Here is a 17,878-nt window from a genome sequence, read left to right on the forward strand (position 1 = left end):
TGTTTCTAAATAATCATTTTATAGTTTTCCCAGTCGTAATGTTTGTTAAGCAAAAATACACTACAGTTTTCCTTTTATAGAGACAGAGGAGTTGGGAATCCATGGGCAGGCTAACTTCCCAGAGGCAAACAGTGAGGTGCCTGGTGTCTGGCGTATTTCTTACCCTGTGTACATTTACTTTCACAGTGGTAAAGTGGTCAAAGGAGTGGAAGTGCTGATGTTCTGCTACACAGTTTCAAAGCCAGATTTCTGTTTTCTTTTATGTACTGTGAATTTGACAGCTAGAGATTAAAACTAAGAAGCATCTTCCTGCTGAGGCCACCCAGCATGTGAAGTGAAATCCATCAACAGCAAACACTGTTGTAACTGACAGAGATGGTGCAGGGAGTGGCCAGGTGTTTGGCTCTTTTCTCCACAAAGCACGTAGTGACTCTGTCTGAGATCAAACAACAATAAGCCAATCTCTCTGCTTAGATTCAGCTGTCAAAGTTAAATTAGCTGAATGGATTTGTAAACAAAGAAATAAATAGTGATCAAGCTGAGTACCACTGAAAACCTGGGATATATTCATCATAAGACTGGCTGAAGCAGATCTGTCTCTGTTTTACTGCCACATTAGAGGGCAGGCATAGAGTTGGCTCCAATTGATCAACAGACAGCCAACACACTACAGCGTGAGTGTGAACTCTTCCCTTTTATCTCTCAAGCAACCAAAAGTGACAAGCCACTTGCCTACAAAAGCTGGAAAGTTGACATTACTTTTTTACCTTGAAATCAATTACTTTGATGTTCAGATATCAGCAGATTGATCTGCTTTTTCCTGTTCCACACTATGATTATTATATTGGCCTTTGAAAATCCAACATCTGCCAACCTATAGAACAAACCAAAAATAGCTTAAGCAACTTCTAAGCTTAACACAGCAGGAAAAAAATCCTGTTTTCAACATTTAAGGACCAAGGAATAAACAAAAAATGTTGTAAGTATAGATAGGCTACTTACGGTATACATAAGGGGAAAAAAAACAATTTTTACATTTAATCTAAATTGTGTTATGCATAATGGATACAGCTTGATACTTGAGACACAACCACACACTAAAGGATAATCACTACCTTAGCCTGGCTTCCATACTCAAGTACACTCACGCATCACAACTTCACTGACTCAAATCAAATGTGTCATCTTCAATAAAAAAATGAAAATTAAATTAAAAACACAACCAACAACCAAATGTAGACTCAAAACCGGAATATAAGTTTCAACACACGATTGAGAATCTCCTATTGTGCGGTCTACAACATGAGCTCTGTACAAGACGACATATTCTCACTGTATCATCTCTGAAGCATCACAGACCAGCCTGCTGATAAACACCAGCGTACACTGAAGTCAGATCACAGGATTTGTGGGTAAGGTTCAAATTCTGCCACTGATGCGCAATGTGCACTGTTACACAGTGATGCAAGAGCACAAAACAGATCCAATCACATTTAAATCTCCCTTCTGGAAAAACTTAGCCTTGACTTTTAGTGGCTTTAAACTTCAGAGGAGTTGCATCTCCTTTTATAACATGAACTTTCACCCACATTTTGCTTAGAAGAGCAACAAATTAGGGAAATTTAAGCAAAAAATAAACTCACAGCAAAGTCTGTCTGCCTCCTTCCACTACCCACCATCCCTCTCCTACTCCTGTGATGCCCCCAGGCCTCGTCTTTCTGCTTGGTCTGTTTGCATTCCTGTTGAGCTCTATTTAAAGGCTTGAACACTCTACTGGCTGGAGGAATGCACATCTGTAGTGAGCCCCCCAGTCCCAATGTCTCTGTCTCTGTATGTCTGTCTGTGTACATTATTTGTTTCTATTTGTGGACTATTTGTGGACTATTGTGCATTAATCATTAATGCTGCCCCAGAACTATAATTGTCTGTATGTAAATATACAAAAAAGAAAGTGCAGGATGAAGACTAATGTTGTTTATCACATCAACAATTTGCATTGATGTTCTTCATTTCTGTTATTGTTTTTAATCTCTGTTAGGCACTTTGTGTTACTCTTTGTATGAAAAGTGCCATACAAATAAAGATTTGATTGAATAAAGATTTGAACAAGTGCTTTTGGATGACTGACAATTTCAATCTGTGCACTGCCAATAGTGTTTTTTCATGCCTATGTATTTGAGAGCGAAAAGCAAAACAAGAAAATCAAAGTCAATGCAGCAACAGCACTGAGTTTTCTGGTTGATGTCCCTTTAAAAGAACATTATATAGTGTTGCATGCATGGAAGCATACGGCTCACAAACCACACTTGCAACCAAAATAACACACGGGCTGTAGGACTATCAAACAGAAGACGTAGTTCATTATTACTAACAGTATAATACATTTAATTACGTCAAATTTCTTCATTTTTTAAAAACAATTTGCTTGTGTGCTGCCATCTTTTTCGTTCAACTTACACCGGCGAATTTAAACCCAAAGCACAATAAGTTGCATCGAAATGAAAACGAAAATAGTCCACTTTATCTCATAATTATCACACCTGAAATTAAAATACATTAGAATAAAGCCATTCATTTTTTGTGACATTGTTGGAGGCATATCATTAAAAGACATGTTATTTAACGAGTGTTAAGGTTGCTAACACAAGCTAAAGAGGTACCAACATGTAAGCTAGCTACATGACACATACCCACAGTGAATAACATTGGAGTAAATTTCCCTCTGTTCCCTCCCGTCCCGTGTAGTGAGGCGGATAAACTTTTCGCCCCCCGCACACGCAGCTTCCTATCCGCTGATTCCCGCCTCCTCCCCGGTTTAAAAACCCAAAACTTACCTTGGAAGATCTCCCCAAGTCAAATCGGCATTATTATGTTGTCGCCTTCCATTGTTGAGACTTTGTCGAGTTGTTCTTCGGCTCCCCCGGACGGACTAGCGGGGCACGAGAGCAACTAAGTCGGACAAGGAGGCGGAGGAGGAGGGGAGGAAGGAGGCCAGACCAGTCGGCCGCCGCCGGGTTGGAGGATCCGGCTGTCAATCACCCGGTGTAGTGGGCGGGTCTTAACTGTAAGGGATTATGGAAGCTGAGCTCTCAGCACTGATCCCAGGTCTGAGGTCTAAGGAATGTGGCATGGGAAAAACAGATACAGGTCTCCTGCAAAAGGAATATGATGATTGTTGTTGGATATATTTGTATAACTTTTCATGTGAAATTTTGCTTTTGGTATTTGGTGGAGTTATGCAAGCTGTAAATTGAATAAAACCCCTAAAAATAAATAAATAAAAATGATAAAAATAGCCTAATAATAATTAATGCAGCAGTTCAGTAACCAGAAGAAAATGTTGGCATTATACATGTCTGCACACCACGGATATGTTATATTTGCACCTTTCATATGTAGTCTTTCATGTCAACCTTTTTAAAGAGACATAATGTATGAGGTAACTTTGCAATTTGAAGGTGGTGGTGGAGGTGGCTGCAGACCACTGTTTCAAAACCATCAAACATCAAAACAGCAAGCAAGTCATTGCTGTGTTTTTAGCAATCCGTGGCTGCTTTTCTAGTGGGGATAATGCCACAAAAAGCAGTTGTTTTTTTAATAAGAAATTGCTGCTTTTCAAGAGGGGATTGTGCCCCAAAATTGGGTATATTAAGCCAAAACACAATCTTTTTGGAACCATCATTTTTTTAAAAATAAAAATTTAGTTTATTTATTTATTTATTCACTTATTTGTGCCTATAGAACCTGACCACACAATCTCCACAGCACTGTTGATATGTTAAATTTCATTGTATCCACTACATAATAATACATGTATTCATGGTTATCAGAAATGAACAGCCAACATTTATCCTGACACCTTGGCAGTTTCAGTTTGTGTTAAAATGAAAATATGAAATGGCCGAAGTATATCAAGAGAGCCACTAATTTAAATTACTTGACTATAATTTAGTTTGATTATTGGTTGCAGTGTTGTTTAATTTGGATCAAGCTCATTTCAAATAATCTTACTGCATTCATTTTTTTTGTTTGTTTGTTTTTGCCTTAGTTTGATGATAGGAGAGTTTTGATTTTAAAAAAAAGATAATAAGTAAAAATAAAAACATCAGTGCCAAGGTAAATACATAGGGATTCAATTTTATATATTGCCGATATGTGTTGCTAACTGAAAAAAATACAGCCTTGTACTGGTAAGGACATGCAGCAGATGAGGAACATTTTGTGTAAAATGTGTGGTCTTCCACATACTGTGTACATAAAACACTAAATAAAGCAACATTAGTCTGCACATGCTTTTTTCCTTAACCAGATCATTTCAGTCAAACAGATCATGGTTGGCTGTCAAATAGCTTTGGCCTATTTTCACAACTGCAAGCTCTTCTGGGTTTTACTCAGTTATCCAGCTACATTCTTGTACCTATTATATGTGACAGGAACCTGATTTATTTAATTATTATGAAGCTCCCCTGTTATGTGATGACTACAGAAACACATTAAATCCATTAATGCTTCCAGCTCCATGTGCTTTAGCACACAATAAATTGGGCACCAGTAACGTCTCATTATCCAAAGCACTGACCTTTTGTCCTCCCCCATAAATTTAAATGGACAATGAAACACAACCCGATGCAACACCAGAGCCTCAAAAATCAGCGGAGGATAGAATCAGCACCTCTCTGATGCAGTGTCAACAGAAACTGAGGAGTTTAGGCTTCATAAAAGACGTATTGTCGACGTCTCATATTGGTTTGCATTTAATTGTCCAGGTGTGACTGATAAACTGCTACCTCAGCTTACACTGTCTTATGTCTTGCATGATGTTAGGACCTTTCATACAGATTTAATTGAAGATTTAGTTGCTCATTATAGGTTTAGTAACATATCTGTACTAGTCATTTTTAATGTTATATATCAAATCAAGCCAACTGCCAGAATAAATGTTGGCACTGAACATTTTAACACATATGTTACATTTGTAACTTAATATGTAATGCATGTCTTCAAACTTCACATTTCTTTATATTTCAGTTTTCAATATTATGTAGTGATAACTCTGTGGTTAATGTGTAGTTAGGAAGACACACAAACATTTTATTAGGGTTGGGAAAAGACTATGGTATGGCTTAAAATACCTGGTTTGGTTGCTATAAACACAGCTGGACAAGTCCCAAACTAATGTTAAAAAAGCTAAAATAGCTCAAAATGTTGGAAAAGACTTGCTTTTATTGCCACAAACATGGCTGGACATGTCCTATGACCTCATTGAAAACACACAGCTTTTGTCACTACAAAAACATACATGTCAGACTGTCATCTGAACAATGTTTGAAGTATGAAAAACACAAATGTAGCTCACCTGTAGCTTGCAGAAATGTACAATGCCAACATTTTACTCTGATTTCTGGGTTAAAACTTAACATTCTGTGTGAAGAACAATGCGATGGCCATAATGATACAGAAAAATAAAAATAATTATTCTAAGTATATAAACAGTGCATTTAACAATATATATAACCCTAAAAATAGACTCTAGATTTTATTTTTCTCATTAATAAACTTGGAAAACAGTAGCACACAGTAAAATAAGCTGTGTGCTCTGTTTTAGGCTGTTTATTTGTGAAGTAACGTTGAGCTTTGGCCTGGAAAGGCTGCAAAAGAACAATTTGAAAGAAAACTGTGGCAGTTGGTGTGCAGCCCACTCATCAGGCATACAACACTGACATCAATTATTCCTTTGAAAAGGGGGATTTCCAATTTGAGCAAATCCAGCCTTCCCCTCGCTGAACCTGACAGTCGCAGCTTAGATGAGTTTAAGTGTGTCTCATTAGGTGCAGTAACACCAGCCAGACTGAAAAAAAGAGTTTTGCTGTGTGTCACCCTGCATGTTTGTGTTAAGCTATGTGCATATATGTATTGTACATTCACGTAACTTGTGTCTTTGTATTATACTATCTATATCTAGCTATATCTATCTATAATTTAATTTAGTACAAACCAGCAACAAACATAACTTTCAATCTGGCACTGAGTCCATCTTCCTAACTGCACCTGTCAGTCTGATCTTTTGTCTCGCCTGTCTTTATTTATGCTTCCTCTGTCAGAGCCGTAATTATCTTTGTATATAATTTAGCTATCTCTGTTTATAAAGCTTTAACATGAGCATCAATTATCTTAGTTTGCACAATGCTCCTGCTTAACCTGCTGATGCCCACAGTTTTAATGAACTGTTTTCTATATGTCTTCGTATTTTACTTGATAAAACTGTAATTTTTTACACTATATTTGTAATTATTTTGTTTACTATTGTATTGTTGCTTTGCTGCTTATATTTCTTTGTACCTCATAGCTGCTGTAACACTGTGAATTTCCCCACTGCGGGACTAATAAAGGAATATCTTATCTAACAACCTCAGGTAATTGTGCATTTCACTCAGTAAAAACTTCTATGCACTGAAACATGGAATATTTGTCCATAAAACTAAACAAAACAAACAAACAAAAAAGAAAATCTGAACTTGGATTGTGTCATCTTTCATTGAAAAAAACTAAACAGTGAACCACTACAAAGACAGAAAAGCTAAATGTAGAAAATTGCCCACACAAGTTTGGGTTCAGCCGAATCACACTTTTGCAGATGAAACACAGTGATTTTTGAGAAGAATTAACTTACATCTGTGACCTTTTGCGTAGGCCATCCTTTTTCAAGTTGAAATTAATTATTTGTAACGTGCACATATTTTATTCAAGCTTCTCTCTGATATCAGACACAATATAAATGCATTCCCCGCCTATGAATATGCAGTAAAGTCTCATCAACCACCTGTTGCATTATGTGATACAGTGTTGCTCCCCCCTGCTGGAGATTCGGACTCATTACATACTGGAGTCAAAACTGTAAAAAGAAGTGTGGAGTTTGCTTGGGGGTTATCAACATTTTTTAGCTCAAAGAGCAATGGAGCGGGGACAACCTACTACAAATGTTCACCACCTAACAGACAGGTGCTGCGCAATGAAACTAGCATTAGCATACTTACATAAATGCATAATGATTTATGGGCAAAAGTTAGCTCATCATTAATGTTGTATACTGTAAAGTAAATTTGTGTGAGTGGGTTTTTTAATTTATATATATTTATTTAATATTTTTTAATATAATAAATAAGCCAAAATGTATTGCAAATTATATTTTGGATTCATGTTAATGTATATTTTTAGACATATTTCATTTTATTTTAAAAACAAACAAACAAACAAATAAAATTGTAATTACCAGATAATTTGGCAGCCCCTCAGCAGTAACTCAAAGGACCCACTAGGTGTCGCAGACACCTTGTTGAAGACAGAGGGCACACACTTAATCAGTCATGCACAGCGGAAACCTCAAGCCAGTGATTTTGCTTTTGGTCTGATTACAGAACCCTTCAAAAATTTTATCTTAAGTTAAATTTAAATATTGCCCCTAATCTTATCTAAAGTATATGTGATAATGTTCACTTGTGTGGGCATAAGTGCATGCAGGTTTAAGCTGCTTGACAATGTAAAATTGATAAGACACTTAATTACCTTCTTATTTAGATTTTAAGCACTATATTAATGAGAACAGCCCCAGCTATGTGCATATAAGACTTTTTTCAGTGGGACAAAATGTAACGGAAATTGCCCTATCTTGTAGTGTTACATAAGCTTGGACTGGGAATGCAATCCATTAAAAACACACTTATTTCATTGTTTCCTGAAGATCTGTTTATTTATTAGACACTGTTGTTTGTCATCACTGTGTTTAAAACAAGCTAAGTGAAAGGCACGCAAAAAAAATCACACCTCTTTTCTATGAATGACGATAAGCAATTCATTAATTCTACTCACTTCCATTTGCTGACGTTTGTGCTGTTATTCACTACCATCAGAATTGTAAAACCCTTTCTCACATAATAACAAATGTTCTAGACAGGATGTTGATGTACCTAGAAATCATGCATAATGTGGTTCTGCTGTGTGCTATAATTTCCACAGTGACTCACTGCCTGCCAACAAGAGTAATCAGTCTGATCTCCACAAAACTGCCTTTTTCACTCTTGTAAAGAAACAGACAAAATGTGCATGCTCACATTCACACGTAGACACATGACATTGGCAGGCTTACACACCCACTAACGCACATGACTGCAGGCACACAAAGAGGACAGAGACACCAGCGCACATACACAATGACACACATCTGTCACCCAACCCCACCTACTCTGTGTCACATCCACTCTCTGTCACACACACACACCAAAGCCGCTGATGGTTGTTAAATCCCTGCATGACGCCAGTGCCAGGCAATGAGTGGGTGTGGTCTTGACTGACTTGTTAAACATGCCAGAGCTTAAATGCAGAACAGCCACTGCCATTTGCTAATGCCCCCTCCCTCTTTCTCAACTCTACACTCAAACTGTTTTTCCCAGTCTCGCTCACCGTTGCTCAGCGTTCACTGAGTGAAGTCCTATTTTTTCAATATCAGAGAGGTAAAGAGTATAATATTCCTTTCTGTAACTTTTGGCCTTTCTGTCTAATATTTTAAATTGACTTTTTTTCAATAACCATCTTCAATGTCTGCTTTTTTTCTGCTTTTTCTGTGGATTCAAACACCAACAGTTTGCTGCAAACACTCTGGGACGTCTACAAGTTGGTTGGCAAGTGGTTCAGCTGAAGTGTCTTTTTGTGGAGATCCATATTCTACCAGTTTCCACCCTGCGAAAAGCACTGCACAGTTTGGTGGTGGTTAATAAGTAAAGATGTCTCTCCCATTGGCAGTGGTGATATGTCTCTCAGCTATCCAGCTATGTTTGGGAGATCAGCCTGTGGAGGAAGTCATCACAACAAGTGAGTACTGATGTGGATAAGAAATGGGAATGTAAAAGTGTGAAGTTACAGAGAGGCAAGCAAGATAAAATAATATTACAAGACAGGGAATAGAGTATTTGTTGCTTATTATAAATCTTCTGTGAGCACAGCCTTTAACAAATAAATCAAGAATATGAACAAATAGTCTTTTCTGGATTTATCGTCTGAATTTTGAAAGTGGCCAGATAAAGACTTATGTGGATACAGGTAAATAAAGTTTAAGCCTAGTTGATATGAATGCATGAATATAAGCAATTGTTTTTGAGATTCAAATATTTAACACATTGCTATTGTTTACACAGTTAGGGTTAGGGTTTTAACCCAAAGCAAATAATGATACAGCAGAGACTTACTTTGTAGTGTGTGCACACACTTTTGCGGGATGGATAGGAAGGGCAGGTTAGACCGATTGAAAGGAGAATACAGCTATGCCACAATGACAGCAGCGGGGAGGGGGTCTATATTAGAATCATCACCAACAATCTAGAAACCAGCCAAACAAATCATTTGCAAACACTTCCCATTTAACTTTTTGTGTTCATATGCCATTTTATGTTGGCTATTAGTGGTGTCAGTTTCAGCAATAAACTGATTTGACCCTAAATTATTAAAAAAAAACAACTAAATGAAACTGCACAGTGTGTGCCTTTATGACAATGGCAAAATAAGTTGTGAATTCAAATCCTCGGTCAATAGACAGTGACTCCGTACTGCTGTCTGGTTGGGTACAGTGAGTCAGAAGGAAAGAAAGTCGTCATTGTTCAGATGCTGTTTAATTTGGCAGAATGGAGTTTGGTGTGGGAGTGTTTAGGAATGAAAAATAATCCATCAAGAATGCTTAGCACTAATTTACCAACCATGTCCAACACCAGTGACTTCTGTTATTGCGATTTTAGTACGCAGAGAAACACTGGTTAGTTCAGATTTCTGTATGGCGTATACTGCAAATTGCTCAACAGGATAAAACATAAATATAGATATATCTGGTTGGAGGTACAAGGCAGATTACTATGTGAATCCATAGTGTTGCATCATAGAATTGGACAGAAATAGACAGAGTAGAGTGCTTGGTTTCTTCTGATCTTTTGACTGCATTGGTCTTTCCATTGATACAAATTCGCCATAATATTGTCACAGTTGATTCCACATAATTTGTATTTTGATCTTACATAATGTTTGACATTCAAAAGTATGATATGGAGGGAAAAGCATTGTCGCACTAACTACATTTGGCTGAAAAGTTCAGATTTATTGATGTCTGATACCCAACTGCAATGTTGGGTGTTCTCTGTTGCACCTTTGAACACCCCCCAACTTTTATGTATTGTTGGAATACATGACATAATGAATTTCTGTTCCTGTGAACAGGGTGGGGTTCGAAAAACAGCACCTGCCAGATGGCAGCAAAAACAGGATTTTCAACCTAGGTTTAGTCACTACTTGAAACATGAATCTGAAAAATACTGAAAGAACAATTAACATCCGAGAAACTACACAATAAGTGACCTCACACTGCTAACATGCCAAAAAGGGCAATGCCAAAATGTTCGCATTTAGCAGTGATAAAACTGCTAGCATTCTAACCTTTGCTAATCAGCACTAAATTATCTTAAAATGTTGAACAAGATAAAAACTACTAAATTACTAAAATTAGAACAATTCATCCCAAAGTGGACATTAATATTTCTTCTAAATGTAATGTCAGTCTGTTGACTAGCCTAATCTAACTCATAACCACAAAAACCAACCTGTTTGTGAGAGAGGAAAAGTCTAGGAATCAAAAATACCTGTACAAAATGTTGTGCCAATAATGTAATGTAGATTAAGATACTTAGAAACCACAAATACACAGGGTAAAACCAGTCTTAGAGTAAAACTATCTGAATCCGAGGTTTGGCGGTCTTAAAGTTTCCAAATCCTTGACTTATGTTCTGGGCTGAAAAATGTGGTTTTAATTGTACATCTTTATCTGTATGAATTAGTGCATTTCGGCCCATTATGCTGTGCTACTGTGAAGGCATACATCACCCTCCCAATAACCATTTGTATATCAATAACTAACTCTGTGTAACCTTGAATTTGGAAAGAAAACATTATTTTTCTTGCACATGTCCACAATGAACACATTTTTTGATGAATTGAAGTCATAGGGGTCCACATATAACAACAGCAAAACTATATCAAAACATCCATTTATAAACTCCTAGCAGCTCTCTTATTCAGGGGGTAAAATTATTGTTTTGTCAATGGATTCTGGCTCTGAAGACCAGAATGAAGCTTTTAGCAAAAAAGTACTTTACATACGACCAAATGAGACTTGGATTAAACTTTGCAGGTTGTGTGAGAGTTTGCAAACAGATGTTTTGATATAGTTTTACTGTTGTTAAAAGAAGACCCGTATTACTTCAAATAATTAGGAATTTGCTCAGTTTTTGGATTCTTTTACATTGGAGGCATGCAAGAAAAATGTTCAACCTAACATGGGATGAGTGATTGATATACAAATTTTAATCATCTGTTATTTTACAGAGTGCGTAGGGTACATGTTAGCTATCGTCCCATCAATAGCCATCATGAAAATATGTGATTTGTTTTTTTTTTTGTTTTTTTTTTTGTGTGTGTGTGTGTGTGTGTATTAAACACAGAAAAGGTGCCTCTGCTAGGTGACTGGTTTGAAAGAAATCCAGAGTCAAGTGAGGTTCAGGAGGCAACTCAACATGCTGTTAAGATGTTCAACACAGAGTCCAATGGCAAGAAGATGTTCAAACTGATCTCCGTCATCTCCGCTCAGACTCAGGTTAGATTCATCTTTCAGAATCAAAGGAACTCACATGCAACAGACCTTTACACCTCTGTAATATTCTGTCCACTCATTTTATTAGATGACCAATATGATCAACTATAAGATCGATGCAATTCTGGGTAAAACCAAGTGCCTCAAGACTGAAAACCATGACTTGAACAGCTGCAGTCTTGAGAAAAAGGTAACTCCATTCATGCTTTTGAATCTTGTATTATTTCATAATCCAAAAATGACATACTGTCTTCTGAAGAAAATTAGGTTTTGGAGATTTCCGAATTCCTGTGTAATAGTTGTTTTTGTCTCTGCAGCGTGTGAAGTGCCACTTTGTGGTGATTTTTGATCCCCGCACCAAGAAACATGAGCTGCAGATGCACACGTGCAGGAAATTTATGGGGCCAGTTTAACTTTTTCACAGGCCTAACTGTATTTTTGTTTTCTTTCTTTGACTATCTGTTGATATTTTTTTCTGAATAAACGTCTTGCAGCTGATTTTAAACGCTGGATATGTGTGCTTAAGAACACGGACACCTTGTAACAACAACACAATAAAAATTTGTTGGGAAAAAGACCTGACTTTGTTTTACCATAATGTGGACATTCTTTGTGGTTTGCTGCTTGCTCTTACTTGCTCATTTAATTTATTTTTTATTAAATAATTAAAATAATGTGATGATTTTGTGGACTGTCAAAGACAACAATTGATATGGTTGGCTTACAATGATTGCTTACTTGAGAGATTAAAATATGCATCAATCATGATTAATGCAGTCGTAGGCAAGAGGGAAAGACGACATGGATTATTATATCATTATTTATTTAATTTGTGTGATCAATCAACATTATACATATTGCCACTCATGATGTTTTGAAGATATCTTGTGAAAGTTGTTTTCATTTTCATTCAAATGTCTGAAAAGAACGATAAGACATCAGTCGTAACAAAAAACCCAACTTACGTTCATCATACACTTGAACTTTAAGGCATACATCTGTTCCCAGAATTCAAACCTTAAACTACCGTAATGACGGAAAATGTACAATAAAAGAAATACAAATTTGGCATAATAAGCAGGAAATTAGGTTGAATAACATTCATTCAAATTAGCAGAAAGGTGTTTAAAATACATTTTAACACATTCTAGGTTAAGTGGATTATGCCGTACTGTATAATTAAGGATTTCTATACTTACTGCATTCATATAACCTATTGATCCTCAGGATATCAATATCAGACATGTCATCCCTTTGCCCAATTGGCACAGAGGAATCTGGAATAGGAGTAATGGTGTCCACTCCAAACTCGGATGTAAAGGCAGTTCTTGAAAAGAAGAAGAAGAAAAACAACACAATTAGAAGATTATATATTGATAGAAAAATGTTCTTTGTTTATTTTATGTATGAAAATGCTGGAATGTTTCTGTGTCATGATGAAATCCCAGTATTTTTAAAAGAAATGGTTCATCTTTGCACCTGTAAACATGAACATTTACAGTTTATTAGCTGTAATTTGTCCTCACACCTTGATGATAATGTCAGTGTTGTACTGACAGATTGTTGCACTCCCCTGAGGTAGCCAACATTACAAACAAACAACAAAATTACATAAAATTATGTACTGCTCGAAAATTGTCCTTGTTATTTTATTCATAAAAAGCTGAAATATGTCTATATCATGCTTTCAACTTAACAATTTTCAAAGAAATTTTTCCTCTTTTCACCAACATTTTACTTTTAATTTATTGTAATTTGGCTTCACACCTAAAAGGTTATATACCAGTGTTATACTAAAAGCTTGTTTCACTGCCTGCAATTGGCCAAAACCCCAAACAAACGAATACAACAACAGAGGTTTGAATGTAAAGGAGGATGCTAACAACATGAAATAACAGATGAACTAAATAAAATATCTTGCTTACAATAATACAAATAATGAAAAAAAGAGATGTTACCTTCCATAATGCATAACAGAAGAATAGTCATATGGTGTGTTCAAGTTGTTGGTATCCTTTTTGTGGAAGTTGAAGGCACTTGCTGTTGAACAAAACAATATATAAAAATTGAGCATGCATGAATGAAACTAAAAATTATCCTTAAGAAGGGATTTCTGACAAAACCTCACGTTCTTCCATGGATGTATATATCAGTTGGGGTTGTGCCTAACAATAATTTTCATTTTTGATTAATCTGCAAATTATTTTCACAATAAATCAGTTAATCATTTACTCTATAAAATGTCAAGAAGTTTTGAAAAATGCTTATAAACATTTCCCAGAGCCCAAAGTGCCATCTTTTAATTGTTTTTTTTGGACCAGCAGTCCAGAACCCAAAGTCTTTTTGTTTGGTATCATAAATGTCAAAGAAAAGCATCAAATCAAAGTAGTTGGCAATCAATTTTCTTTTGTTCCACTAAACATTTTAGCACTAATTATAGTATGATTTATGTTCCCTTTACTCGAATTGATTAAAAAATATAGCGCTCCCAGTTTCATATGAACGATTTAGTGGCCAACTGTGCTGCTGCATTGGGCCTTAGAACCCACATGCAGGAACATTCTCCCAGTTGATCCTGACATACTGGTCCCTGTCACTTCTAGTATGCTCATGGTGGAAGCCAAGTGCATGGAGGAGCTCATGCTGAATGATGCCATGATCAAGACAGCCGTACACGGAGAGAGAAACCACCTGCTGTCCTCCATCTTTGCCGACAGAGGACCAGCACCTGCATTAAAGGACAGAGAGACAGCAGGTTTGAATCCTACTGGTGCATTCCTCACACTGACCATCATCTCTACTGCGGTGACATCACTCACCCAAGTTAACTCTCAATGCTGAGGTAGTCCGACTGCCTATAATGTGGAACAAAGCGAATGCATGTTTTCCTGTGGAAGGTTTCCATAGCTTTCCTAATTAAAGCCTTTTCACTATCATCTGCAATGAAAGCAAATAAGGTCAGATGAAAGCTAAAGTGTAGCTGAAAAATAGTCAGGCTCACCTCCTTTTATGTGTCTAAAAAAATGAAAAACTTCCCAATATGAAATTATTAAGATTGCATTGATTGTAATTTTAATTAATTCATTCCTGAGTCCTTACAGAAGTAATCACTGAGGGTGTAGGGTACTTCAACCAGTCCATTGTAGGATTTTTGCCATTTGCAGTAGCTGTACCAGCATTTCATGGCATTCCTCTTCTCTGAGAGAGCAATGTCACCTTCCACCAGATTTTGGCTGATGCCTGAAGTAAAACAGCATGTGGGCAGCATGGTGAATAGATGTGCACATTCATATTTGGAATATACTGATGAGTAGAGATATGAGAAATTTGTAAGCAGGTGAAGACACAGTGTTGACATTTTTCACTTAAAAAATGAAAAAAATACCTTTATTTGCCTCAAGAATTCTTGAAGTTATGTCTAAACGGAAGGGCTTCTCGGTCTGTACACCTAAAATGAGAAGATTTGTTGACTGAACATGGAGACCCATTGTGCAATAAGATGTGTTAAACACATGTGGTCAGAAACATCAGTTACCTTCCTCATGTGGTTGTACCTGCAGAGACACAAAATAAACATTTAAAAAAAAGTAAAAGTTCAAACTGTATTATTTATTTATTATTTATTATTTATTTATTGAACCATTGGTTTGTAATAGGGTACCTCATGTATTTGATGTATTATGTCAGCTTGATATTTTTATGAACCAGTGAATAATTTTACTTTTATTATGAACGTATTGTGTAGTTTGTTTGCTTCCTAATGCCATATCCCTTTGAACCATAGTATTTAAACTGACTTATGTGTGCTGATGTCATGACTTTCGTCAAAAGCCAACATACAATTAAAAATGCAGGAGTTAGTGTCTAACAACACATCCTGTTAATGACAGATTTTCGGGTTACTGGTAGTTTTGAGTTATTGGAATCATTTAAGTGGGTCCATGGGCCTCTAAGCTATAAATAGCCCCCGAGGAGTTTTTTTTTTTTTTTTTTGTGTAAGATAAGTGCAAATAAGTTGAGGTCACTGTTTTTACTAGTACACAGGTCTGGATGCCTGGGACACTCAAGTCAATTTGTCAAGCTGTTATAACTTATTTCACCTCTCATTTTCTTTCTTTTAAAATGAAAAATGGCATTTCAAAGTGGTATTATTGTTGGCTCCATATTGCAAAGTCAGCTGCTTTCCATTTTCCTCAGAGCCTTTTAATCACAGGACATACTGCATTTGTTTCAAACAGTTAACTTTGGCTGTTTCTCTGCCTGACATTCCCACTGCTGACTATAGTAACTGCAAAAGCGTTGAAGTGATACCCTTTAGTATGTGGGGATAGATATCAATAGCTTATTATTGGGAAAACGGAAGTGCTACTCTTTTCCTGTTAAGGTTATGCCTTGATTGCTGCACTTCTGTAGAACCAGCCTTAATTTTCCATGGATACTGTACCCAGTGGCAGACAGAATTGCTTAGTAAAAGCTAGGCTTATAGGGATACCATTACATTATGTAATCAACATTCCCTTTATAATGATGAGTTATTGCAAAAAATATATATTTCCACTTTGACATAATAGCATTTAAACATTAGAAAACAAGCAAAATTGCTATAAAGAGATGCATTTGTTGTGTCTTACCTGGGAACTGTCTTGAGCTGAAAGGCCCATCAGCAGGACCAGGACAGCAGAGAAAAGACTCATCTTCCTCATGACTTTGTTTTGGTGACGAAGCTTGACCACAAAAGTTGCAGTCTTGCTTATATACAGCCGAAACGGGAGGAACTGTAAACGGACTTACTTCACAGGCAATACATTGACCCCTAAACAAACCTTATAAGGAAAGGATAAGCTCCAACAGGAAACTCCCTGAACGTTTAAGGTGTCAGCTTTGCAAACGTAAGCTGAAAACCTCTATATGTGAAATGGGTATGTATATACTTTATACATATGTGTATATGATCAGTTTCTTTATCAGAAATTTCTCATAATGCCTTAGATTGATATGGACAAGCTGCTCTTTCTTCCTAAAGTAATTTGACTGGCATGTTGACACACCTAGCTAATCCACTGTGGACACACAAGGCAAAATATAAACATTACACATTGCACTCGTCTACGCCCAAAGGTTTCAAATGTCTTTGAACAGAAAATTCAGCTTTATACTTTTTCATCACTTTTTTTTCAACACACATTACTATGAATTTCTGATCACTTTTTTTATGTCAAACTATATTGTATGATCACTATTTTTTGGGACAAACTATATTACAGCTTTTTTCTAACTTTTATTTTATTTATTTATTTTTTTTTAATTATAAACTACAGTCTCCTGTCCAAAGAGGAATTACTGAACAGGCACAGTATCAGAGCCCTCCCTTGCTCTCCTCTGCAATATGCTACTAAAAGATCTGCATAGGAGGACAAGGAAGACTTAAAATGACCACAACAGTTACATAGGAACTGCAAAGAGAGACAAATAAATACGGAAGGGGGAAAAACAACCCCTAAGAGAGACACAAAATGACCTCAAACAGACACACACAACCACAAAATGACACATAATAACTACAAAGAGATGCAAAACAACAACACTAAATAAGAGGGAAAATCACCATAAAGTCTGTGTTTTTTTTGTTGCTCCTTTGAGGTGGTGGGGCTTTTGCATATCTGTGCTCAGGGGCCCATTGCTCCCATCTAATGCAAACAAAGCACGTTGAAAGCTGTACAATTAAAAAAAAATACACATCTTAACAAGTGAATTTCTCTCTTTTGATTTCACATCTCCATCTTCAGTTTTAAAGCCAAACTGGTAAAGACAAATTTAAAGCTATTAGTATTTCAGTAAAAAGAAACGTACTGTAGTATAGAAGTTAAAGTTTCTTCTGAGAAAGGAATCACCCAGCCAACATCTGTGGATCTCCTCCCCAACCACAAAAGCCACTCAGTAAAGCCATGTTACACTCTTTCCATTTCTGAAAAGCACACTAATTTGGGCTCCTTTGTGGACATCACATGGCAATGCTACCCTTTAATAAAACAACCAGTTCCCATTTATTCTCATTGGGTCGTTCATCATGTCAGAGGAAAATAAGACTCAGTGCTGGGCAATATGAGGCTGTCTGGTGGGCTGGCAAGCGTTTAGAAAGTCTTTGCCACTAAACAGCTCAGGCACCATTGCTCACTCTACACCAAACCATTATTTGAT

At 36.6% G+C, this 17,878-nt stretch overlaps 2 protein-coding genes and 1 pseudogene across 3 annotated transcripts in view; 1 reads left to right on the forward strand and 2 right to left on the reverse strand.

Moving 5' to 3' along the window:
• il11ra (interleukin 11 receptor subunit alpha) overlaps positions 1–2,973 on the reverse strand; it is a 53,543-nt gene extending 50,570 nt beyond the window's left edge. Inside the window, exon 1 of the mRNA XM_042509198.2 lies at positions 2,835–2,973. The gene's annotated coding sequence lies outside the window, so the exon portion shown is untranslated. The remainder of the gene's footprint in view (positions 1–2,834) is intronic.
• A 5,376-nt stretch (positions 2,974–8,349) lies between these two features.
• On the forward strand, positions 8,350–12,257 carry LOC121959636 (cystatin). The gene is made up of 5 exons (XM_042509053.2): positions 8,350–8,507; positions 8,638–8,865; positions 11,532–11,683; positions 11,769–11,870; positions 11,998–12,257. Exons 2-5 carry the CDS (start codon positions 8,778–8,780, stop codon positions 12,091–12,093), a joined length of 438 nt encoding a protein of 145 aa, XP_042364987.2. The 5' UTR covers positions 8,350–8,507; positions 8,638–8,777; the 3' UTR covers positions 12,094–12,257.
• A 149-nt stretch (positions 12,258–12,406) lies between these two features.
• On the reverse strand, positions 12,407–17,120 carry LOC121959635 (hatching enzyme 1.2-like; annotated as a pseudogene). The gene is made up of 8 exons (XR_015775143.1): positions 16,312–17,120; positions 15,216–15,234; positions 15,066–15,128; positions 14,780–14,920; positions 14,500–14,617; positions 14,230–14,408; positions 13,639–13,720; positions 12,407–13,007 (listed from the first exon to the last, which is right to left on the reverse strand). The product of XR_015775143.1 is annotated as a hatching enzyme 1.2-like (transcript).
• Between the last annotated feature and the right edge of the window lie 758 nt (positions 17,121–17,878).

This window comes from Plectropomus leopardus, chromosome 20 (assembly GCF_026936395.1).
Source record: "Plectropomus leopardus strain MGB_pleo_1.0 chromosome 20, ASM2693639v1, whole genome shotgun sequence".
NCBI classification, from domain to species: domain Eukaryota; kingdom Metazoa; phylum Chordata; class Actinopteri; order Perciformes; family Serranidae; genus Plectropomus; species Plectropomus leopardus.